Below are 23,783 nucleotides of genomic sequence, written 5' to 3' on the forward strand. Positions count from 1 at the left end.
CCAACAAGGTTGTCCAAAGGATTAAAGATGAATGAACAGTATTGCTTTTCTGGTAAAAAAAAAAAAGAGAAAGAAAGAAAGCAAAAATTGAAAACAAAAACGTTCTCTTGGAAAACTAAAAAACAAAAACAAAACAAAAACACAGAAAAGTATAAGAAGGAAAATAAGAATCACCCATAAGCTTGTCACTAAACATTTTATATAGTTCCTTCTAGTCTTATGTGTGTGTGTATTGGTCTCTTAAATTAGTATTATGAGGATTATATGACCATACAGACTTTTATCTACTTTTAAAATTTAAGACAAAGGTCCAGTGAAATCGTGTGTGTGAAATGCTAAGCGTGGTGCCTGCCACTGGGTAGAGCCTCAGCCAGTGTGGATGTCCCTGGTCCCCTCTACCCCCACCCCCCTCTTATTGCTGCCTTGAGAAGGGTAGGCAAGCAGAGGGTGGGGTAGCACATGGGACTGGAATACTGGCTCTGTGTGACCCTGGGCACATTATTAACCCTTCTGGGTCTCCGGTTCCTACCTCTCAGGGTTGTTGTGAGGAGCTGATGGCCTGCATTGCTGGCTACCTTCTGTGTGAGCACTTTACATGTGTCACATGTGTTTAATCCTCATCACAGGACTGAGCTTGGTTCCTTATGCCCATTGTATTGACAAGGAAACTGAGGATCAAGAAGGGCAGTAAGGCCTGGAAAGCACTTGGCCCAGTGCTGGCATTCAGGATGTGATTGCCCCCCAGGGTGGGAGCTCTGCGGCTTGCCCTGTGAGGCGAATCCCCTCTCCCACCCCGTCTGGTCCCACAGGCTGTGGTGGTGGGTCAAGGGAGGGGTGAATGGGGTGTTGCTGCTGCAGCCCTCTCCCCCCATCCAGTGAGGGAGGCGGTGTGTCAGAGGCTCAAGAGGATGTGCCTTCACTGGTCCTGAGTGTGTTTTTGGAGGCTGCAGGGACCACGCCACCCAGCGTGGGGTTGGTCTTTATGAAGGCAGGGGAGAAATTGCCACCTAGAGGCAGCCTCGGTAATGAGGCCGCGGCCCCAGGGTGCACCTCCTGTGAAGATTAGCGCAGCCAGGGTGGCATCAGCTTCCTTCTGCTGCTGTCTGTAGAGGGTGTTCGTGGGCAGGTGCCAACCCTAACGCCACCGTGGAGGGAGGGGAGCCCGCCACCTCCCGCGGGGTCTTGGGCGACTTCCTGCAGAGGATCCCAGGACGGCTTGTGGTTAGGAAGGAGCACAGCCCCTGCCGAGTGCCAGGCCTTCCCTCTGTGTAGGGCAGGCATGTGAGGGCGTGTGAGTTCCTGCTGGCAGCACCTGGGCTGCCTGCAGTGTGTGAAAGGGGAGCTCAGCCGCGGCCCTGGCCAGTGGTCCCCGGCCAGCAGTCTCCAGCCAGCGTCAGGCATCTCACCTGTCTCCTCTGTCCTGGGACAGGGCGTGGAAGAGACAGCCCGGCTGGCGGCGACGAGGACTCCAGCACCCGAAGTGCAGCTCGCCCGGCCCTGGCTCAGTGCCGAGCCCTCAGCGTGGACTGGGCGAGCCCCGGGAGCCCTCACAGGCTCTACCTGACCCTGCAGGTGAGCCCTGGGGCGGTCAGAAATGCCAGGGCTCGAGCTGGGCCAGTGTGCCGTGGCCCTCTGAGCTCCAGCAGCTTCCTTCTCCGGGGAGGGAAGCAGGGAGGGAGAGCTGGGGGCCTGCCTTCTGCCTCTTGCCAAGCTCCTCATGGCACATCCACCCTGAGCCTGCCTGAATGGGGCAATTTGCTTATTAGGTTAGCTTGGGGGACATCTCACAGGAACTGACAGCAGCTTTTCAGCCATGCTCTGGCTGAAGTGTTAAAGTGGGGAACTGTGGGGTCTTCAGTGAGGAGCTATTAGGAAGATGGGCAGGTTTTTAGGGGAGCTGTTTATTCCCACTGGGGCATATGAGTCCATGGGGCAATACTTATTTACCTTTCCTCGTTTAAAGTGAGAACCTAAAGCTAGACAGAGGACTTGGCCAAAACTTGGGTTCTTTTCTCTTGCAGTTATCACTGCAAGTCAGTTATCATTGTGACTTTCAAAAGACAAACTTTACATATATGTGTGTAGTATTTGGTTGTAGAATTAATACATCATGATAGCAATAATAAAAGCTACTCTTCCTTGAACACTGACTTTGTACCAGGCTTTGGGGCGTGTATCGTATGTCTCACATCAGTCCAAGACAGAGTTACTGTTTTATGTGAGTTTTATGGATGAAGTAAGGGAGGCTCAGAGAGGTTAAGTAACTTGCTACTGGTCACACAGCATGTGTGAACATGATGAGCTTTATAACACATGGTGTAAAGAATTCACACGTGGCAGGAATATAATATCTAGAAATTGAATGTCTCCTGTCATCCTGTATCTTTGAGAAATCCACTATTAAGACTTTGGTGTTTATTTATCTTTCCTGTACAACCACTTGATTGGATTTATACAATTTTTATTTATTTTTACCTTCTCTTCTATGACTAGCTCTTTCCCTCAACAGTAAGTCTTGGTTATTTCTTCACGCCTGTCAATATATAGAGAACTACCTCATTCTTTTAAACTGCTGCATAATATTCTACTTCAGGGTTTATCTAACTGATCCTCTGTATTGTTTCTGATTGCAAAGAGATCCTTAAACAACTACCTATGCGTTCATGCAGCTATAGCTTGAGCAATTTCAGGATAGCACAGGCTCTGCAATTTTTTAACGGATGCATTTGTTAACAGATATTTATGAAGTGCCTACTCTGTGTTAGGTGCCAGCACACAGCAAAGAAGAGAAATAGACCCAGCAGTCTAGCAGAGAGGCCAGGAGTAATCAAATGATCACAAATGTATGCGCAAACATTGACATAGTGGCCGAGGATGAAGGACCAGAGTTATCTGGGGGTGTTGCCAAGGCCCCTCCCCCCAAGAAAGATTGTGCATGAGAGGGCCACCTTGAAGGGACACATGCAGATGGAGGGCAGGAGGGGCTGTGGGAAATAATGTGCGCTTTGTGTTTGTCCTCCCTCATGTGGCCCCAAGCCGGGTCTGAACATGGACCCCTTGTTTGTTGCTTCAGGGACAATCTTGGGCTTCTGGGTTTTTGTCAGCCCTTCTTATGTGGTTCATCTGAAAATGGAACCGAATGGTCCTTCTTTTATCTGTAAGGTCTGCGAGAAAAGCATGTTGCAGGGACAGTTAAAGAAACTGTTTTTATGTTAAAGAAACCATTTTTTATGACTTGAGCCATTGGTAGTTAAATCGGGAGGTGGTCAGAAACCAGCAGCCTTGAGTTGGGCGGAGGCTCTGTTCTTGAATTTTGATTATGGGGTGTTGGGTTGTGGTTGCCGCTGAGTCCTGGGGTCAGCAGGTCTGCTGAGGATCTAAGAAGCTCCCACCAGCAACCAGTTTCCACAGTTGTGTCCTGAGCCGTTGAAGCTTCATTCTGTTTATAGGGGCTTCAAGGTGGGCGGCGGATGTGGGGCCCAAGTAGGGACCTAGACACAGTGAGGGGATCCAGGGGGTCCCCTGCCAGCTTCTCAAGCAGTTACAACCTGAGTCACTCCTTTTGGAGGCTGCAGAAATTCCCAACCCCCTGGGGGCCTGTCTGCCCATCCTGTGGCTTGGCCAACAGGCCAGAAATAGTGTAACCTTTGCTCTGGGCGGCAAATGGAAACTTCCAGCTGCCTCCGTTGCTGCCACCATTGACAAGGCTGCTCGTGCTGGTGTGGCAGTTGGTCACAGGGTGGGGACAAAATTAAGTCGCGGGAATTTTCCTAAATACGAGAGACTGCTCACCACCCTCCCTTCTCAAGTAGAAAGTAGAGTTGCTGTTTTAAGAATGAGGAAATGAAACTCCAGGGAAGGTAAGTAACTTGCCCACAGTCACACAGCTCACCTGAGCCAGGCTTCACACCCAGGCCTTTCCGACACCAGGCTCTGAACATTTTTGAAACGTAGCATTTGTCTTTTTGTTTTGAATAAGGTGGGCACAAAGACACGCACAAAAGTGTCTGTAATCTGCCTTGCCAGATAACTTCTGTTATCAAAGATAGCAAAGCAGAACACCATAGATGCTTACAAGGTTAAAAATGCAAATGCCAAAAAGATTCAAAATGAAATGTAAAGGCTTTCCTTTCTTCCCACTCTCTCTCCGTTAAGTTTCTTTTGATTTCCCCCAAAGTTTAAATGATGCATATTTCTCCTCTTAGCCCCTGCACCATCATCCGACCTCTCAGAGAAAACCAGTGTATATTTCCCCAGATTTTTTTTTTGGAGGCCTCTTTTATTTCTATTATCCTTAAATGGAATTGCACTTTACATGTGGTTCTGCTGCTTGCCTTGGACGTCTTTCTGTGTGAGTTGCAGGTGGTTTTCTCTGCGTGAAAGACTCTTTCTGCCTCTCCCCACCAGTTCACTGGTCTGTTCTACCTCAGCCTTCTTTGCCTTGGTTCCTCCTTGACCTAGAGACAGGGTCCTGCGGTCCCAGATAGCCATGCCGGGGGGTGGGCCACGGCCTTTCCCTGCTCATATGGACCCGTGTGCCCCGTCCTTGGCAGTCCCAGGCTGGTGCCGTCTGAAGGTGAGGGCAGCTGACATCATGGTGGGGGGCGGCGGGCATTGCCCTGAGACTGCCATGTGCCTTGGACAAGCCTGTGAATGTTGGGACGGTGCACCTGAAGCAATCAGACCACTGCAGTGGTGACTCGGGGCTCACAGGTTAGCCGAATGAGCTTCACCTGAGGGTTTCTAAGTGCCCAGGAACCTTGTTTGCTGGTATAGAGGGCTGGCTGCTGATGGGGGCCAGGAGAACACACTGCCCCACTCTCGCTGTGAGATCTGGGCATGTTTCCTTCCAGACTCCGGACCTCGTTGTCCCCACTCACACCGTGAGGGATGGGCTGGCCGGGTCTGAGGTCCTCACCAGCTCTGGGAGCGCACCGTCCTCAGGCTCGAGGGGGGTCCCCTCCCCGCCGCAGTCCCCCCCCTTCACGTGAGGATTCTGGTTGTGTCTTGGCAGCAGGCCCTGCGGGACAAGGGGTGCGAGAGCAAGAGTCAGGGGGCGAAAGAAGAGAAACTCCTGAAGAGGCAGGCGCCGGCCCCCAGGCGGGGCCGGGAGGCCCAAGAAGCTGGTGGCACCATGAATGTAGAGAAAACAGGTAAAGGAAGTCTGCCCGCTGACCCGGCACAGCCCAGGCTAAAGCCGGTGTCGGAGGGGAGGCTCTTGTCCCAGACACCGTCCTCCTCCCCTGGAGGTGGCCCCCTGGACGTGGAACTCAGAGACTGCAGCCTGCCCATCCCGACTCCAGGGACACCCTCCTCCCAGGGCCGCGGCCGCGCCACCGGTGATAAGCAGCTTTGGCCGGCATGGGCTGGGGTTGAATTTCCCCGCTTTTTGTCTTTTCCCCAGCGCCTGTCAAAAGCAGGGTGAAGGTGGCAGCCTCAAAGACGCCACCTCCTGCAGAGAGAGGCCTGACCCCCTCCTTTTGTCTCTGTGGGTCCATCAGGGACCCAGAGGCCCTAGGACAGGGCTGCGCTCTGCTGCGTCGAGGCTGGGAGAGAGGAGCTGGTGGCTGCACTCTTCTCCGGCAAGGCTGACAGGCTCTGGAAGAGGCTGTGTGCCCCCTTTGTGGACTTCCCCGGCAAGAACCCAGAGCCCAGCAGTTACTGGGAAAGTGCATCCTCAAGGAGCCCAAGGGGAAGGCCAAGAGGGAGAGGGGGAAAGGAGCTGGCCTTTTCTCTCGTTTGCCTCCTCCTGTCAGAGCTTGATTTGTGTGTCTGAACTTGCGAGGTGGAAGGAACCACTCCCTTCTCTGAGGTTGATCCAGAGCCACCTTCACCCGTGGGCCCGGCACTGATCCAGGGGCCGGTGTCGGGGTCTGGCCGGGGTGTGGAAGGGGGGGCATCGTCCAGCCAATCTGGAGGACTGACTCTTGTCAGTGGGTCTGGGGATGGGACCCCCGAGCCTGAGTGTCCTTGAGGGGCCATGTCCAGGCAGGGTCTCTGAGAAAAAAACTGTCTTCTGAAAACTCGGACTGACAGCTGACCTACTATGAGGATGCAAAGGTCCCTCAGTCCCCGCCCTTAAGTGCCCCTTTGATCTCACCTCTTCCTCCTCTGCTCTTGTCCCTAAGCTTCCTCTAGGTCTTTTCTTGCCCAGCAAGCGCTCTCCGGGCCCCTCTTGGCTCCCTTGACACACAGGCACTGTGCCCAGGTCAGGGTGAACTCCCCTGGCTGTGGGCTCTGAGGGTGAGATGAGCAGTGTCCCGGGCAAGAAGGGCCATTCCATGTCCTGCTGAGTGACACTCACTCACACCTGCGCATCCCTCGTGGGTGCCAGGCTCTTGCCCAAGGTTGCCTCTGGATAAGGACCATTGTCCCCATTTTACAAAGGAAGCCCCTGAGGGGCCCTCCCATACGTCTCTGAAGTGGCAGAACCAGCTCTTGGACCTGGAGTCAAGAGCATTTCCTGCCACACCACGGCAGTCTGCAGAGGGCAGAGGGCTGTGCTGGTCACATGCTGCCCACGGCAGCCCCGTGTGCAGGCCTGGAAGCATCCGTCTGAGCTCGCTTTCTCTAGAACAGATAGCAGAAGCTTGGCCAACTGTGTGTGACATGCATGCTGTGTCACATGCAGGCCGCACGACCAGGGCTCCTAGCCAGCCAGTGATGGCCCCTGTTCCAGCTTTCCAGAGGGCCTTGAGTTGGAGCCATCCCTCGGGGTTGGGAGGAAGCGAAAAGGCAGTCTGTGTGTGCGTGGCCTGCTCCCTTTAGAGTGAGAGTGGCTTCTCACTGTCTACCTCTCCTGGGCCCAGTGCTGAGCTGTCTTGCCCAGCCTGGAATCAGCTCCATCTGCGCTCCCCGCTCCAGCCCAGTCCAAAAGCCAAGCTGCTGTTTTGGCTTCTGTGCTGTCTCAGTGAGCACACTTGTCACCTCCCTGTGGGTTGAAGCTGGGATGTGTGACTTCACGTGCAGGTGGCTTTGTTTGCAGAGTCTGGGATCCCCCCGCCACCTAGTCCTGCCCACACAGTGTGGCGGAGCCCAGACACCCTGGTGCTCTGAGGTAGGGTGGAGGCTCGTGGCCAGCAGATGCCACTCTTCATGCTCACTCTTGGACACTTGGCCCCGCCTCTCAGGCTTTGGCCAGGACCCGGATTGGGCTGCCTGAAGATCCCTGCCCTTCCAGCCCCACGGCCCCACCTCCTTGCCAGTTCCCCACCTGCAGAGACTGTGGCCATTCTTGGGCCATCAAAGCAAGCTGTGACAAGCATGCCAGGCCCCATTAGCAGGTCACAGGCCTTGACTGTGTGTCTCTGTCCTTCCATCTGTCTGTCTGTGTCTCTTCTGCTCTCAGTGACAGGACGGTGGAAGGCTGAGGCGCCACCCACCCCTGTGTTTATCCCTTCCTCGTGCCTGTGAGGTCCCTGTGCTCAATCCCGCAGAGGTCCACCTGGGAGCGCGCCTGGCTGTGTTCCTGCCCACATGCTGTGTCTGTCCCCGTGTCCTGGTCTGTCTGTCCCTTGCACACTCACACCTCCACTTGCTCCCTCTCTGTGTGCGGGTAACCACTCCCTGTGGAAGTCAGGGGGCAGGCTGGGGAGCCCCGCCTCTTATCTGTACTCTGGAGAGGGTTTGGGGTTTAAAAAAATCATGTTCCACCAAGGATAGTGTTTTCTGGGGAGAGAACAGCTGTTGCTAGAGCTCTGTCTTTCTCAGCTGCAAGTCCATGCAGGCTGGCCATGGAGAGGGTATTGCGCATGAGACCTAGAACACAGGCTTTGGGGGAAGAATCAGTGGAAGCTGCTTTCCTAAGTCCTGGTCTAGGCAGTTCCATCCCCCAGAAGCTGCCTGCTGAAGCGGCTTCCTCCTAGGCAGGCCCCGGAGGCCCCCGGCTAACCCATGCTGCTGCTGCCCCCAGCCCTTGCCCGGCTCCCTCATCCCCTCTGCCTGCATCCCCTCCCCTGCCATGACGGGCCCCCTCTCCTCGGCCAGGCTGGGGCCTCTGCTGCCCTGCTGATCGGCGGCTACTTTGCTCATAGGTGGGCGGCTCCTTGGCAGCGGGAGGTGCTCGAGCCTGTCGGGGCCGCCATGTGCGGCCCCCATGGTACATAGGATGGTGGAGGCCATGTCCCAGCTGCAGGAGGAGAAAGCCCAGCTGCAGGAGGAGCTGGTGGCCCTACGGGAGAGGCTGGCTGTCTGCGACAGTGATCAGCACGCCACATCCACCCAGCTGCAGAATCAGGTACCTGGGGAGGATGGGACGGGCTGAGGCCGCTGCCCACTGTGGAGCAGGTCGGAGGACATCGCCCAGGGCACCCGGAACCCACCAGACCACCAGCATAATGGACAGATGGGGTCTCCGCTCCTGGCCTGGGTGTGCACAAGATGGCGAGGTGGCGAGAATCAGAGGCCTGGGCCTCCCATCCTGGCCATCCACGCACCCCATTCCTTGTGGTTAGCAGGGGCCAGGACCTACCTCTCCAGAAGTGACAGGCAGCGTGTGTAGGCATGAGCGGAGCAGGAAAGCGCAGGGATGTTTCCGTCCCGAGCCAGTGCTGAGTCCACTCCATCTTCCAAGCTTGGGCAGCCCAGGTGGACCAAACTCATTGCAGAGGTCACCCCATGGAAAACTGGCGGGAAATGAGAGGCTGGCGTGTGTGCAAGTGAGAGAAGGGAGCTCTCAAATCTCTGGAAGCCCACAGTCCCTGTGGGCTGACCCCCAGCCCTCCTCTGCATGCCTGGCTAATTCACCCTCCTTCCCATCACCACCTAGGCCGCAAGACCCCTTTCCTGGGGCTCAGCTCCCCACTCTTAATTGTCCGTGTCTGTCTCTCGTGCCTGTGTCTGACCCTCCCCACTTCCCCAAAGTCCCCAGCCCTGTCTCCAAACCGTCCCCATGTTGGAGCCCATGCCTGAGCTCCTGGGCCTGAGCTATCTCTGGAAAGCCCTGCCTTCGGTTGGGTCAACTTCTTTCTCTGTGATTTCCCAGCATGTAGCCCTTCTACTCGAGGGAACATCACTGACTACCGTGGCTTGTTCTCAGTTCCAGGGGCAGCAGCTTATTTTCATGCACTTTTTAAATGCAGCATTTTTCCAGCTTACAAGTGTGTCCTCAAGAACTCTGTCCTGACCACCTGTCCTTGGCTGAGTTGGGTGGGCCTCCTTGGGGCATCCCTAGTGCCCTGTGTCTCCCTCTTGTACAGTGACCCCATTGTTTGCTGCCTCTGGGCCTGTCTGCCCCACTAATGGGAGCTCCTCGTGGCAGGTGTGACACACCAGCTTTGTATCACTGTTGCCTCCTGTGGTGCCTGCCTGTCTTTCTGCCTCAGATGTCTGCTGGGTGCCTGGTATGTATGGGCACCCAGCTGAGCAGTGGGGATGCCCAGGTGGACAGGCACGCCCTGGCCTGCGGAGGCTGCGGTCTAGGGGAGGACAGACGTTTGTTACATGCACTTATGAAAGTTGGAAGAGTAACAAGGGCTCTGCAGGCGGGTACACACACAGGGAATGAGGGTTTCTACCACGTGCCTTTGTCGGGGAGATCAGGACCTGTAGGGGAGGTCGGGGGCAGCCTCCCTGAGAAAGCGGCTCTGGAGCTGAGGTCTGGCACAGAGCAGAGGAAGTGCATTCATTCTGAGCTGAGGGAACAGTCAGTGCAAAGGGACCGTGGCAGGGGGAGCAGGATGAATATCAGGGCGAACCAAGGCTTGTGTAGCTGGAACGTGGCATGAGGTGCTGCCCCGTGGGGCTGTGGGGCTGGTCTAGGGCCCTCCCTGCAGGACACATGTCTGGCCTGTGGCAAGAGCTCTTCCTTCCCTTGGTTTAGTTTGTCCAGGCACTTCACTTTGGAAACAAGTTTTGTTTTTTAAAGAACTTGACTGAGATATAATTCACATACCATAAAACTCACCCCTTTAAAGTGTACAGTTTACGGTCTTAAGTATATTGGTGATGCAGCCATCACCACTATCTAATTTTAGAACATTTTTATCACCCTACAAAGACCTATTGTCACTCCCCATAGGCCCCTTCCCCCCAACCCTTGGCAACCGCTGCTCTGCTTTTTCTTTTGTTCGTTTGGATGGATTTACCTTTTCTGAATGTTGCATATAAATTAAATAACAATATATGGTCTTTTGTGACTTTAAACAAATTTTTAAGAAACATTTTTTCCTTTAATTAGCAAAAGTTGACTTACTTTTTAGAGGGGAAGTTGCGGGTCAAGCATCTCAGCCTTTTTGGTGTCCTTGAGTGCCAGCTCTCCAGATATGCCTGACCCCTCCCCTCCCCCCAACCTCCACGCCTCTGGATGATTTGGAGAATTCTGAATGGTTCCTGGTCTTTGCTCATATTTTATTCCTGAACTTTCTGACTGCCAGGTCTTTTCTGAAAAATATCTCAGGAGATGCACCGGAAGCTCCAGGTCTCTGAGCCACTCTTTGGAGAGTCTGACTCTGTAGAGCTGTGGCCAACCACTTGGGCCTAGAGCTGGGTTCAAATCCTGACTTTGGCACTACTCATTAGCTGTGTGACCTTGGGCTAGTTAATTACTGCTCTGCACCTCAGTTTCCTCATCTGTAAAATGGACATAATAACAGTACCTGGTGAGATGACCCAGTATTATTGGTGTCGCCACTGCCACTACCGCCAATCATCATTACCAGGAATGATGTTGGATTTGGAATCACGTGAACAGGGTTCTAGTCCTGGCTGTGCAGCTGTAGCAAGTCACTTCCTCTCTGAGCCTTCACTTACCAGTCTCGACACTGGGTCAAATAAGATGTTGCTTCGTGGTTATTGGGCAGCTCAGTTATGGGACTGGACAGGAAAATGGATGGTAAACTGTAAAGTGCTGTGCCTTGTGAGGTGTCACTTCTGTGTGCTCTGGTCTCCTGTCAGCCTCACTGTGGTTTGGCACAGATTGACCTTTCTGGTCTTCTATATGTTGTTCTGCAGGGGTTCCAATCCTAGGTCCAATCCTAGGGTCACCACTTAGTGGTCAGGTGACCTTGAACAAGTTGCCTAACCATGACTTAATCTCTTGGAGCCTCAGTTTTTCTTCCTGTAAAATGGCGATAATAATAGTATGTACCTAACAGGATTGGGGTGTTCAAAGTGATGATCTTATGAAGGCCCCCTGCCTCACTGACTCACTGACTCAGCAACTGGGGCTGCCATTGTCCCTGTTGGAACCCGGACTTGTGAGGGCTTCAGGAGTCTTTTTCAGGCCTCCCCTTGGATGTGTCAGATGGAGATGTTTATATTTTCTGGGAGCTCACTGTGTGCCTTGTGGGGAGCACAAAGGTCCTCAGTCCTGGGGCACCCAGCAGGCCCAGGCCACATGCTGGTGGCCTTGAGCTCCCCTGTCCTCTGTGGATGTCCCTGGAGCAGTGGCCTTCATGCTTCCAAGGCTCCTACCATCGTTACACACACCCAGACTGCACCCCTCCTCTTATTGCCCCCACACCTCAAGATAGAACCTTACATTGTGAGCAGAAACCACAGGCTGGAAGACTAGATCTAGCCCTCAAATGTGCCTTGTTTGTTTGACCTGCTTTTTTCTTTTTTTTTTTAACCACTTTAAAAATTGTGCTAGAATGCACATAACATAAAATTTACCATCTTAAGCATTTTTAAGTGTATAGTTCAGGGTATTAATGTATCACATTATTGTACAACCATCACCACCATCCATCTCCAGAGCTCTTTGCATCCTGCAAAACTGAAACTCTGTCCCCATTGAACACTAACTCTTCATCACCCCAGCTGCTAGCAACCACCATTCTGCTGTCTCTGTGAATTTAGCTATTCTAGGTATTACACATAAGTGGAATCACAGTATTTGTCTTTCTGTGTCTGGCTTATTTCACTTAGCATAATGCTCTCCAAGTTCATGCACGTTGTTGCAAATGGCAGGATTTCCTTTTTTAAGGCAGACTAACATTCCATTGTGTGGCTAGACCACATTTAGCTTATCCATTCATCCATAAATGGACACTTGGGTTGCTCCCACATTTTAGCTGTTATGAATAACACTACTATGAACATGAGTGTGCAGATATCTCTTTGAGACCCTGCTTTCAATAACTTTGGGTATATGCCCAGAAGTGGAATTCCTGGATCATATGGAAGTTCTATTTAAAATTTTTTGAGGAATCTACCACATTGTTTTCTACACTGGGTGCACCATTTTATATTCTCACCAGTAGGGCACAAAGCTTCCATATCCTTACCAATACTTGTTATTTTCTGAGTTGCCTTTTTTTTTTTTTTTTAAATAATAGCCATCCTAATGGGTATGGAGTGGTATCTCATTATGGCTTTGATTAGCATTTCCCTAATGGTCAGTGATATTGCGCATCTTTTCATGTGCTGATTGGCCGTGTGTATATAATCTTTGGAGAAACGTCTGTTCAAGTCCTTTGCCCATTTTGAATTGGGTTCTTATGTTGTTGTTGAGTTGTAGGAGTTCTTTATATATTCTGAATATTAGCCCCTTATCAGATATGTGATTTAAAGATAGTTTCTCCCACTCTGTGGGTTGCCTTTACACTCTGTTGACAGTCTTTTGATGCACAAAAATTTTTTTGATGAAGTCCAACTTATCTATTTTTTCTTTTATTGCCTGTACTTTTGACATCAAGAAATCATTGCCAAATCTAATGTCATGATGCTTTTCCCTTATGTTTTCTTCTAAGAGGTTTATAGTTTTAGCTTATATGTTTCAGTCTTTGATCCATTTTGATCCATTCTTTTGCATGTGGATATCCAATTTTCCCAGCACCATTTGTTGAAAAGACTGTCCTTTCCTCATTGAAAATCTTGGCACCGTTGTCAAAAATCAATTGACCATATACATGAGGGTTTATAACTGGGCTCTCTCTCCTATTCCATTGGTCCATATGTCTGTCTTTATGCCAGTACCACACTGTTTTGATTACTGTAGCTTTGTAGTAAGTTTTGATATCAGGAAGTGTGAGTCCTACAACTTTGTTCTTCTTTTTCAAGATTGTTTTGGCTATTTGGCTTTTGAGATTTCATATGAATTTTAGGATGGATGCTAATATTTCTGCAAAAAATGGCATTGGGATTTAGATAGAGATTGGATTGAATCTATAGATTTCTTTGGGCAGTATTGACATCTTAACAATACTGTTTCCAGACTATGAATGCAGGCTGTGTTTCCATTTACTGGTATCATCTTTAATTTCTTACAGCAACATTTTGTAGTTTTCAGTGTACAAGTTTTTTGTCTCCTTGGTTAAGTTTATTCCTACATGTTTTATTCTTTCTGATGCTATTTTAAGTGGAATTACTGTCTTGATTTCCTTTTTGGACTGTTCAGCATTAGTGCATAGAAACGCAACTGATTTTTATGTGTTATATCCCTCAACTTTGCTGAATTTATTAGTTCCAACTGTCCTGATTGTATGATCAAATTAGTTGCCACCATTTAAATCTTAGTTAAGTTCATATAAAAATCACAACTTCCTTTCTTCTGTCATAAAATACTGGAAGTTGTGGCACCTCTGGGCTGACATTCCCACATGGCATGCACTGCCTGGAGCCCATTAGCAGCTCCTGCCTTTGGCAGAAGTGAGCATCCTTCAGCACACCCCAGCCTCCACCACCTCTGCTCCCCCGTGCCCTGCCTGACCGCTCTCTCACAGCCGCTGCTTCTCCTGGCCCCTCATGCATTCAGCATTCTTTCTACATGTGCTTACTGAGCGCCTACTATATGCCAGGTACCGTTCTAGGCACTGGGGGTACAGCACTGATACAACAAATATCCCTGTCTTCACGGACTTTCATTCTAGTAATAGACTTATTACGTGCTGGGCCCTGTCCTAAGCACTTTATATATATGTTACTCATGTAATCTCACTTAATCCTCCAGACCTCCTCAGTGAGGTAGCCTCATTCTACTGCTAAGGAAATGGAGAGGCACGGTGGAGTTGAGATGTGTCCAGGGTTGTCTGGCAAAGTAGGGTGATGTCTGTATTAGCAACCCGAGCAGTCTGGCCTGAGAGTCCATGTTCCCAAAGCCCCTTGGTGGCAGAAGGACTCAAATGTGAAAACTCAGCAGTGGAGGCAGGATGGGACGGATGTAGCCAGTTAGGCCTGGTCAGTGGTCATGTACGTAGGTAACCAGGAGTCAGGTCTCCCAGGAGGGGGAGTGTGTTGGGGACAGGATGGGGTGCTTCCCGGGGCTGTCCCTCAGGCCTCTGGGCTGCGTTTCCTTGGGGCCGTCTGGATCCCAGGCCCTCTCATCTTCCCAGCTCAGCAATGCCTTGGTCTTGCCACTGGGAGAGCCCTCCGTTCCTCAGAAGACAGCCGATGATGGAGGGCCAGGCTTGGTGGGAGGTTGGGGGCTAATCAGCAGGTTGTCTGTGTCAAGAGGAGCAGACAGCTGGGAAAACACAGACTGGCACAGGGCAGCCGCACCCTCCGCTGAGCCCGCTTCTGCTGGGAGATGTAACTGTGGGTTTGCGTCGGGTCAGCAGACAGGCACCAGCTCCCTCTCCCTCAAGGCCCCCTGCACCAGGCTTGTGGCTCAGTTTCTCAGCGTGACTAGGAGCCTGAGCCCGGGGAGGGCTGTGGCACAAACCCAGCCTGGTCCCTTCTCAGCCCTGGGATTGACCTTGTGCTGTCTGGGGGCCCATCCTAGCAGCTGGTCAGGAGCCTGCCTGCCGCTCTGGCCTGGCTCTTTGCACTCAGGAGTAAGTACGCTGCCCCCTCGCCGTCACTTCCGTGCTCACTGAGTGTCTCCGGTGTGCTGGGCACCTCCCGAAGAGCTGATGGAGAAGGTCCCCACCCCGGCCCCGCCCCGCCGACCCCTTGCGTACAGATGCAGGCACCGTCGCTGACTCAGAGCTGTACTGGGTGGGTAAAGGGCGTGCCTGCAGGGGCCCCCTCCGCAGAAGGCCCTGCCCTCTGGTCAGGTTCACCCTCAGCTCCCCGTCTCTGCTCCGAGCCCTCCTCCCGTACTTGGTTTTGTCTCCGTCTCCTGTGCTCACTGTTTACCCTGACCCTGAGAGACTCGCCTGTTCTCCCTCCCAGGCTGGGAGAAGTCTGCTGTCTTCCCTGCAGGCCCTCCCGAAGCTGACCCCCCGGGGGTGGAGGGCAAGGGTCCCGCTCCTGGGCAGCACGCCTCCTTAGTTCTCAGCCTCCAGTGGAGCTGGCCGGCCGGGGCGCAGGCACCACGCACCACGGGGTGGTTTGTGCCTGACCGGACACCCTGTGGTGTCAGTGGGCTGTGCTCCTCCTCTGCCCGAGACTAGCCAGGAGATGACGAGTGCCTGACATTTCTGACAAAAGGGGTCTTTTACAGCCTTTTCCTCATCCCTCCACCCCGCCCCCAGCCTGCCTCGTGGGGCAGCCGACAGAGGCCAGGAACACCCAGCGTTCTGACTGTGATGTAAGAAGAGAACAGGAACCGGGCTGCAGGCAGGTGTCAGGCAGGCATCCCGACTCCCAAGTAAACACTGGGAAACCCCACTTTCACTGCATCGGGTCTCAGTGCCAGTGGCGTTGGGGACAAGCAAGGTCCGAGCCCACCCAGCCTGGTGCCGAGGAAGCAGCCGGTCTGGGGCACCAGCTCCGTGCACGTGGATATTCCTGGGGTGATTTCTGAGGGAGGGGAGGCAGGAGGGGGACCCCAACCTGTCAAAAGGAGGTAGACTCCACCTATTTCAGAGTTGGGGGAGTGCAAGAGGAATATATATTCTTTGAGACTTAAAACTGACTGCAAATCGAAAAGAATGTTGCAACATCATTGCATAGTCCAGAGCCCTCTCCGTTTTGTATTGCATGTGCGATTTTGTGTTTGGACTTTTCTTTGACTTAATACGTTGAGGAGCTTTTCCCCACATCATTGAAAACTCCTGATAAACGTGAGTTTAACGACTCACAGTAGTCTATGAGTACATGTACTGTAATGCACCTAACCATTCCCCTAATGCTGGGCATTCAGGTTATTCCCAATTTCATGACTAAGGAATGAAAGCCCGCCTTATTCAAACTGTCCCTCACTCCCCTCCAGGGCGAAGGAACTGAGGCTCTGTGTACCGGGCTTTTAACAGAAGGGGGTATTGGAGTGGGCAGAGAAATGGCACGGGCTTTGCTGCCTGGCCTGGTCCGTGCCCAGCACATTGCTAGGAAGGAATGTGCTGGTGGAGCAGGTGACAGAGGCGACCTTCTCGGGTGCAGCCCTAGGGTCACCTGCTTGTCTACCAGGAGGCCTTGGGCAGCCAGGTTGGGTCTCCCAACCCCTCTCTGGGTCTTGTGTTTGGAATCCGCCTCCCCAAGTACGAGTGAGCAGTACTGGTGTCACAGGCCTTTTCCTTGGAGGTGGGGGTCGCACCCATGGCCCGCTTCCTCCCCCAGCTTGCTCAGAAAAGCAGAGGCTGACTTGTGGTCCAGCCGCCATTCTCCAGCGCCAGGAGACGGTTGGCTCTGAGCTCGTGCTGCACACAGACGGTTGATGACATCTCAGCCATAGGTAGTGGGGAGATTTTACACACACACCCCGAAAATCCCAATGTCTGGCCTCTCTTGAAAGGTCAGAAGTTTGATGACACTGGGCCTGTGTCCCCCCCACCCCCCCAGTTGCAGTCCTCTGTCTCCTTCAGGTGGGTCTTGGGCATCTGGTCCTGCACTGCCCCTCACCTACCTTACTTGGCTGGCGGCCCCTGTAGGCGGTAACAAGAGGCCAATGCTTGTGTAAACCACACCTCCTTATCCCCCAGAGAGGGAGTCTGACTCTCCCTGTACCTTTTCCAAGGTTCCGTGCAATCAACACAGAATGTTCTGCAAGAAAAAGCTCAAACAGGCGCTGATGAACACTGGTGCCAAAGTCTTTGTCTGCATTTTGGGTTATTTCCCGGGGGGAGAGTTTCCTGGAGGTGGGCTGATGTGGAGCCAGGGTCTAGGCCTGCGGGGAGGGCAGGCAGCCGTCGTGGGATCCTGCTCTCTCTCGGGGCTGGTTTCCCCTCCCTGGGCTCTGGTTGAACCAGTCACCCTTGCCTCCTGATGGGGTGCACACCCCTTCTCTTTCTAACAGCCTCCACTGGCCGTAGCTCTCCTGCAAGGCAGACTGGGGGCTGGGGTGGAGGCAGGTCCCAGATGTGCCCTGGTCACTGGCAGGCCCATCTCCACAGACAGACTCACCAGGAACCACTCAAAGTAGAAAATTCTAGGGGCTGGTCAAGGACCGATCCAGGTTTTGTAGTGCCTGGAGTTTATACACTTTGGAGGCCCTTTAAAGAAAAAAGAATGTTAAATGACAAATACAGAAGTAGGTTCAGGCCTGTGCAAAGGCAGGCGTCCTGAGGGTCAGCCTCCTGAGTCCCCCAGCGAGCTGCCCCTGGCGTGGGCTCAGGCTCACACAGGGGTCACCACAGCTGCACTCGCTCCCCAGACTCTCCTGTAAGCCCAGACTGGCTGGTCCTGTGACAGGAGAGGGTGCTGAGAGCTGTCAGGACCAGGCCAGGTGCTTTGCGCCTAGAGTCCCAGGTGTGGCCTGATGCTTGAACACAGGGAGGACTGGGGCTCTGGGTTTGGGCGAGAGGCCTGGGTGTGGGCTGGAGGAGAGAATCCAGGCTCAGCGTGCCCTGGCTTTGTGCTGGCAGGTGGAACACCTGAAGCAGAAGCTCATAAGCCAGGCCCAGGAAGTGAGCCGCCTTCGATCAGAGCTGGTGAGCCCGACCACGCCATCCTAACGGGGCGGGGCTGGGGGGGGATGCTCCCCATGTACTTATCACCCCTCACTGTGCCCACGGGGTGGTGTGACCCGTAACAGGAGGGAGGTTAATTCTTATTTGCTGATGTAAAGTAGGAGTGTGAACTCTGTGTATAAATATGACTTTCCTTGTAACTTTCACACTCAGGAAAATGGAATGAAAGGGGTGGGGTGCAGCCGGGAGCAGTTCCGGTCTCACCACCCTCCTCCATCTCTCCCTCTCCTCTGCCTTTGTCTTTATCATCTCTGGAGCCCCTCCTCTCTCCTCTCCATCCATCACTGGCCTTTCTTTCTCTTTTCTCCTTCTCTCTGTCTCCCCACCTCTCCCCTCTCCCCTGCCCCTGCACTGTCTCTGCCTCCCCGCTCCGTCCTTCCCCCTGATCTGCCCTCGCCACATGCGCCCCAACCCCGGCTCTGGCTCTCTGCAGGGAGGCACCGACTTGGAGAAGCACCGGGACCTGCTGATGGTGGAGAATGAGCGACTGAGGCAGGAGATGCGGCGCTGCGAGGCCGAGCTGCAGGAGATGCGGGCCAAGCCGGCGGTGCCCTGCACAGGCTGCGAGCACAGCCAGGTGGGCCCAGGGCCAGGGTAGTCCCGGGGCGCTCGATTCCCAGCGGTCACCCCACTTCCTCACACTGACTCCTGCCCACTGGTCTCACACCTGTCCCGGGCCCCGCGCCTCCGCGGCCGTCTGTCTGCAGGAGAGCGCCCAGCTCCGCGACAAGCTGTCCCAGCTACAGCTGGAGGTGGCGGAGAACAAAGGCTTGCTGTCAGAGCTGAACCTGGAGGTGCAGCAGAAGACCGACCGGCTGGCCGAGGTGGAGCTGCGGCTCAAGGACTGCCTGGCCGAGAAGGCGCAGGAGGAGGAGCGGCTCAGCCGGCGCCTGCGTGACAGCCACGAGACCATCGCCAGCCTGCGGGCCCAGTCGCCGCCCGTCAAGGTGAGCCTGAGGCCAGGCGGCCGCGCCGCTTGCGGTGCCCCGCGCGCACCTGGACCACGCCTCAACTCTGGTCCCTGGAGCCCAGGATGGGCTGGACGTAGGAGGGGCTTGCCTTGGTGAATAAGTAGGTGCGGGGGGTTGAAGGAATCCTTCCAGATCTGCTCTCAGCCTGGCCCCTTCCCCTTCTTGCTGTCCAGGGCCAGGCCACATAGGCATCCAGCAACTGATGCTTGAGGTGCCCGCCGTGTGCCAGGCATGGACGTGATGCATCGCCAGATTCTGCCCTCGTCTTTGCCCTTCTTGTCTGTTCTGGGCCCAGTCTTGGGCCACAGCCAGGCTCCTAGTGGGCTCATTAAGATGAGAAGATTCCAGGAGGCCCTTGCAGCTTTCTGGAAAGCCCAGATCTTGGGACTCCTCTAGTTTATTCTGCAGGCCGTTGGTGGGATGTTCCTGAGGGTCCCCCAGGGTCCCAGGGTAAGGTCAAGGCACCCACGCACCTCCATGCACCCACCCCTCCCTCCTCTCACAGTATGTCATGAAGACGGTGGAGGTGGAGTCGTCCAAGACCAAGCAGGCCCTCAGTGAGTCCCAGGCCCGGAACCAGCACCTGCAGGAGCAGGTGGCCATGCAGAGGCAGGTGTTGAAGGAGATGGAGCAGCAGCTGCAGAGCTCGCATCAGCTGACCGCACAGCTCCGGGCACAGGTGTGCATGTCTGTCAGGGCAGCATGTGCATGCCGGGCCCCAACGCCAGAGACCGGCCTTTGGCACAGTGCAGTGTCGAACTTGGGGTTCGACAGACCCGGGTTTAAGTTCCTCCTCTCCCTGCTGGCCGTGTGACCAAGGGCAGGTTTCTGTTTCCTCATCTGTAAAATGATCTGATCACAGAACGCACCTCCCAGTGGGGCTTGACCTAATCACGAGATTCGCTCAGGGCCCGGCACACAGGCTCTTGGAAGGGTGCTCTAGTCAGTATCATAACAGATGCCTTCCCCTGCTCTCCTGGGGCCTGTGGCTTGTGACCTGTGTTATGTGCCGGGACCCAGGTTGGTGCTGGGCTGATGCCGGGAAGTAGCTGCACAGAGCTCCCAGCCCTTTCAGGGAGGGAGACGGCCATCCTACCCCACCTGTGTGTGTGTTCACGTGTGCAAGGCGTGAGGGGCGGGGCTTCTTTCCCTGCGTGGCGCATAGCACTAAGCTTCTGGCCCTGGCCGCAGATCGCCATGTACGAGTCGGAGCTGGAGCGGGCACACGGGCAGATGCTGGAGGAGATGCAGTCCCTGGAGGAGGACAAGAACCGGGCCATCGAGGAGGCCTTTGCCAGAGCCCAGGTGGAGATGAAGGCTGTGCACGAGAACCTGGCAGGTGAGCCGTCCAGCCGGGCTCTGGCCTTCCCCACGCCACAGCCCTTCACCCCGTCTGCCTCTCACCCCTTGTGTCTCCATAGGTGTCCGGACCAACCTGCTGACGCTGCAACCAGCATTGCGGACCCTGACCAATGACTACAATGGGCTCAAGCGTCAGGTGCGCGGCTTCCCAATGCTGTTGCAGGAGGCCCTCAAGAGCGTCAAGGCCGAGGTCAGTGCAGGCCATGGGGGGGCGGGGCTGGGAGAGGCCTTGGAGGCCCTGGGCAGATGCAGCAGCCACCTAGCGCGCCCTTCCCAAACCCAAAGCCCCCAGATGGCAGCTCCTGTCCCACACACGCACTGCTGTCCCCAGACCATTTGAAAAACAGTATGGTCAAGAGCAGGTATTTGGGTATAAACCAAACATGTCACATATATCTTTATATCCCATACGTGCTATGCATATCTTTATATCTCAAACATGCTACACATATCCTTAGATGTTAGGTTTAATTTAATTTTTTAAAGCTGTACTTGTGCAGTATGAGAATAGCCAATGTCTCTTAAGTGCCTCCTACGTGCTGAGCCTTTTATAGCCGTCAGCTCCTTGAATCTGTATGACAGCTCTTCAGGGTAGAGAGACATGTATTTTGGGAATCGAAAATAGTTTAAAAAATTATGTCAATAATACATGGACATGTTGAAAGTACACACCTCCCAGAAGGGCATTCAGATGAAAAGGAAAGGCTTCTCTCTGCCACCCAGCCTGCTCCCCAAAGGAGGCCTGTCTCCCAGCAATTCCCCCAAAGGGTGTTCTGAGCATGCTGAAAACTGTTGACATATATGTACATGGACACGCACTTCCCTTTCACCCAATAAAGGGGAGCAGGTGTATGTGTGGCTTGCATCTTGTTTCTTTTCCTTATGAAACGTAACTTGGAGATCTTTACCTACCAGCTCCTACAAATCCACGAGTTAGATGTTGTTATCCCCATTTTACAGATGAGAAAATTGAGGCTTGAATACATTGAGCCAGTTGCTTCTGGTCCCCCAGGTCCTCAGGGTAGAGCTGGAATTTGGGTCCAGCTGAATCATGTAGTCAAGTGCTGGTGCTGTGGAGTGAGAGCTGAGCCCCGGCTCTTTACTCATCTGCAGGGCAACCTTGAGATTGGCTTAGTCTCTCTAGGGCCCAGTTTCTTCCTCTGTAAAGTGGGCCTGTTCGCAGTACCTACCCAGAGGGGTTATTGGGAAGATGGGATGTGTGACAGCGCATGTCAGGTACTTAGTCCAGGGCAGGAGGCAGTGAGCAGACTGTTGGGGGGAGGGGAGGGGGAGGGGGCAAGCAGCCGGGCAAGCAAGGTGGGTGGAGCTGGGCCCCTGACGGCGCTGCGCGCCCCCCCCAGATCGGCCAGGCCATCGACGAGGTCAACAGCAACAACCAGGAGCTGCTGCGCAAGTACCGCCGGGAGCTGCAGCTGCGCAAGAAGTGCCACAATGAACTCGTGCGGCTGAAAGGTGACCGCTGGGCGGGCTGGGGGGTGCCTAGCGGAGGGAGCCCTGACCTGCCTCGGAAGTGATCCTGTCCTTCCCCATGGCCCCCAGCACCACTCCTTGGAGCTGTGCCCTGTCATCGAGGAGCTATTGTAATTCCCTCTTTGTAGATAAGGAAACCGAGGCACAGAGACGTCACAGGGAATTTGCTCAAAACTGCATGGCTAGTGAATGGTCCACCTTGGATCTGTTCAACTCTGAAACCTTTGCCCAATGCCTATGGCAGGCTACCAGGTGGCGGAGGGGTAGGGTATTGAAGCATTGGGTGGTGGGTGGCTAGAATGCCACTTATTCTGATCTAGGGCCTGGTCAAGGTTGAGACACCACCCATTCACGGCACAAAGGTCTAGGGAGCACCTGCTCTGTGCCAAGTGCCGTTCCAGACAATGAGGATATGGCTTTGGGCACCACAGAACCTGTCCCTGCCTTCATGGTGGTTACTTCAGCAGGGGGCAAGCGGACGGTGATCATTAATCACTCAGAAAACCCCATCACTACCCCTTTACCCAGGCTGGGGAGGGGCTCTGAGAGCCCCTGGGTATCTGACAGTTGAGGGTGTCGAGGGGGCTTCCCGTAGGAGCTAAAACCAGGGCTGAGACCTGGATTGTGAGGTGGAGTGGACAGGTGAAGGGAAGGTGGGGCCATGCTAGATGTGATGGGGAGTTTTCTCTTCATTCCAGGAACTCTGGGATCCCACCCAAAGGCTTGAAGCAAGGGGGTGGCATGATCAGATCTGTGTGTCAGACACCCCTGGGGCTGCCCTGTTGCCTGTGCCCATCTCCTGCCTGGTCCTTTCTGCCCATCTGATTCCCAAGCCCTGTCCTGGCATTCACTGTGCCCTTCTAGAGTGACAGAATAAGCCCCTTGGCTTGCTGGGATCCAGGCCCCTTGTTGTGTATGTGAGGAAACTGAAGTCCAGGTGTATAAAGAGTTGTCCATTTTGGTATCCCACCCAAACTGGGTTCAGTGTCTGAGCCCCACAACTGACCTTTCCTCCATGTCCCCAAGGTGAGGATCCTACCGTCAACTGGTTTGCTCAGCAAGAAAATATATTGACACATTAATTCATACTATAGCGTGAGTGGCTGATCAAATCTCTGTGGGCCACCTTGCCCTTGGGGGCCTTACTTAGAAGGCAGGGGGCTCTTGAGCCAGTAGCCTGCTCTAGATGTCAACGGACACCAGTGTGGAGGCAGTCTGGTCTTGACCTGGTCTGTACCCTTCTCTCTTCCCCCACCCAATCCAGGGAACATCCGGGTGATTGCCCGTGTCCGGCCAGTCACCAAAGAGGATGGGGAAGGACCTGAGGCGACCAATGCTGTGACCTTTGATCCTGATGACGACTCCATCATTCACTTGCTGCACAAAGGAAAGCCCGTCTCCTTTGAGCTGGACAAAGTCTTCTCCCCGCAAGCCTCACAGCAGGACGTGAGTGTGGCCCTGCAGGAAGAGGGACAGAGAACAGTGGAGGGAGGGGGAGACAGACTCACCTCACCTGTAGAGGGAGAGATGTTGGGAGCTGGACAAAAATAAGTATAAGGGAGGGCAGACAGGATGGAGAAGCTCAGTGCTCCACGGTCCCTCTCTTTTCACCTCTGGAGGAGAGAAGAGGATGGGAAGGTAAACTGAGGCCTTTGGAAGCCTCTGCTAAGAAGGGCAGATCCATGCACAGCCTAGGGCACCCACATGGCCCCACCCATCCTCACAGCCACACCCACTCTCAGGCCCATCCCATCCATGTGACCCCTCCTACCCTCATAGCCACACCCACTAACATGGCCTCTCCCACTCATGTGGTTCCTCTCCCATACCCAGCCACACCCACTCTCACAGCCCCTCCCAGTCATGTGGCCCCGCCCATCCACAGGACCCTGGCTTGCATGGAGGCAGGCCCCTCCAGCCAGGAGCACCTCCTCTATCAGTCCCATGGGTCTTCCTAGGGACTCCCATGCTGCCCCCCAGGCCTCAGGGAGGAGCCCTCAGCCTGTGCGAGCCACGTGTTCTCAGCACCCACTCTTCCCTGATCTCTGCCAGGGCCAACCTGGGAGGCCTGTTTTGCCTGTGCCCTCCTGTCCCCACGCTGGGCTTTATCTTTGCCCCCGTCCTTTGTTGCTGGCTGGCAGGCAGGCAGGCCAGCCGGCCCGTGAAGGTGCCAGGCACATGCTTTCTCGGCCTTCATTTGCTGACCCACCTTGAGAGGGGGAGAAGCTGG

The 23,783-nt window shown here is 54.2% G+C and overlaps 1 protein-coding gene across 5 annotated transcripts in view; it reads left to right on the forward strand.

The window, feature by feature from the left end:
* Nucleotides 1-23,783, forward strand: part of KIFC3 (kinesin family member C3) — a 35,463-nt gene that overhangs the window by 5,313 nt on the left and 6,367 nt on the right. For 2 of the 5 annotated variants that reach the window (XM_082605633.1, XM_082605631.1), the window contains exons 3-13: nucleotides 1,430-1,572; nucleotides 5,015-5,153; nucleotides 8,034-8,236; nucleotides 17,625-17,690; nucleotides 18,163-18,306; nucleotides 18,437-18,676; nucleotides 19,206-19,379; nucleotides 19,892-20,039; nucleotides 20,122-20,252; nucleotides 21,424-21,535; nucleotides 22,818-22,999. In XM_082605633.1, the coding sequence (XP_082461759.1) occupies nucleotides 1,430-1,572; nucleotides 5,015-5,153; nucleotides 8,034-8,236; nucleotides 17,625-17,690; nucleotides 18,163-18,306; nucleotides 18,437-18,676; nucleotides 19,206-19,379; nucleotides 19,892-20,039; nucleotides 20,122-20,252; nucleotides 21,424-21,535; nucleotides 22,818-22,999 (1,682 nt within the window). The remainder of the gene's footprint in view (nucleotides 1-1,429; nucleotides 1,573-5,014; nucleotides 5,154-8,033; nucleotides 8,237-17,624; nucleotides 17,691-18,162; nucleotides 18,307-18,436; nucleotides 18,677-19,205; nucleotides 19,380-19,891; nucleotides 20,040-20,121; nucleotides 20,253-21,423; nucleotides 21,536-22,817; nucleotides 23,000-23,783) is intronic. The other 3 variants (XM_082605632.1, XM_082605634.1, XM_082605635.1) reach the window with 3 other exon arrangements.

This window comes from Mesoplodon mirus (genome assembly GCF_964341445.2).
Source record: "Mesoplodon mirus genome assembly, chromosome: 19".
NCBI lineage: Eukaryota > Metazoa > Chordata > Mammalia > Artiodactyla > Ziphiidae > Mesoplodon > Mesoplodon mirus.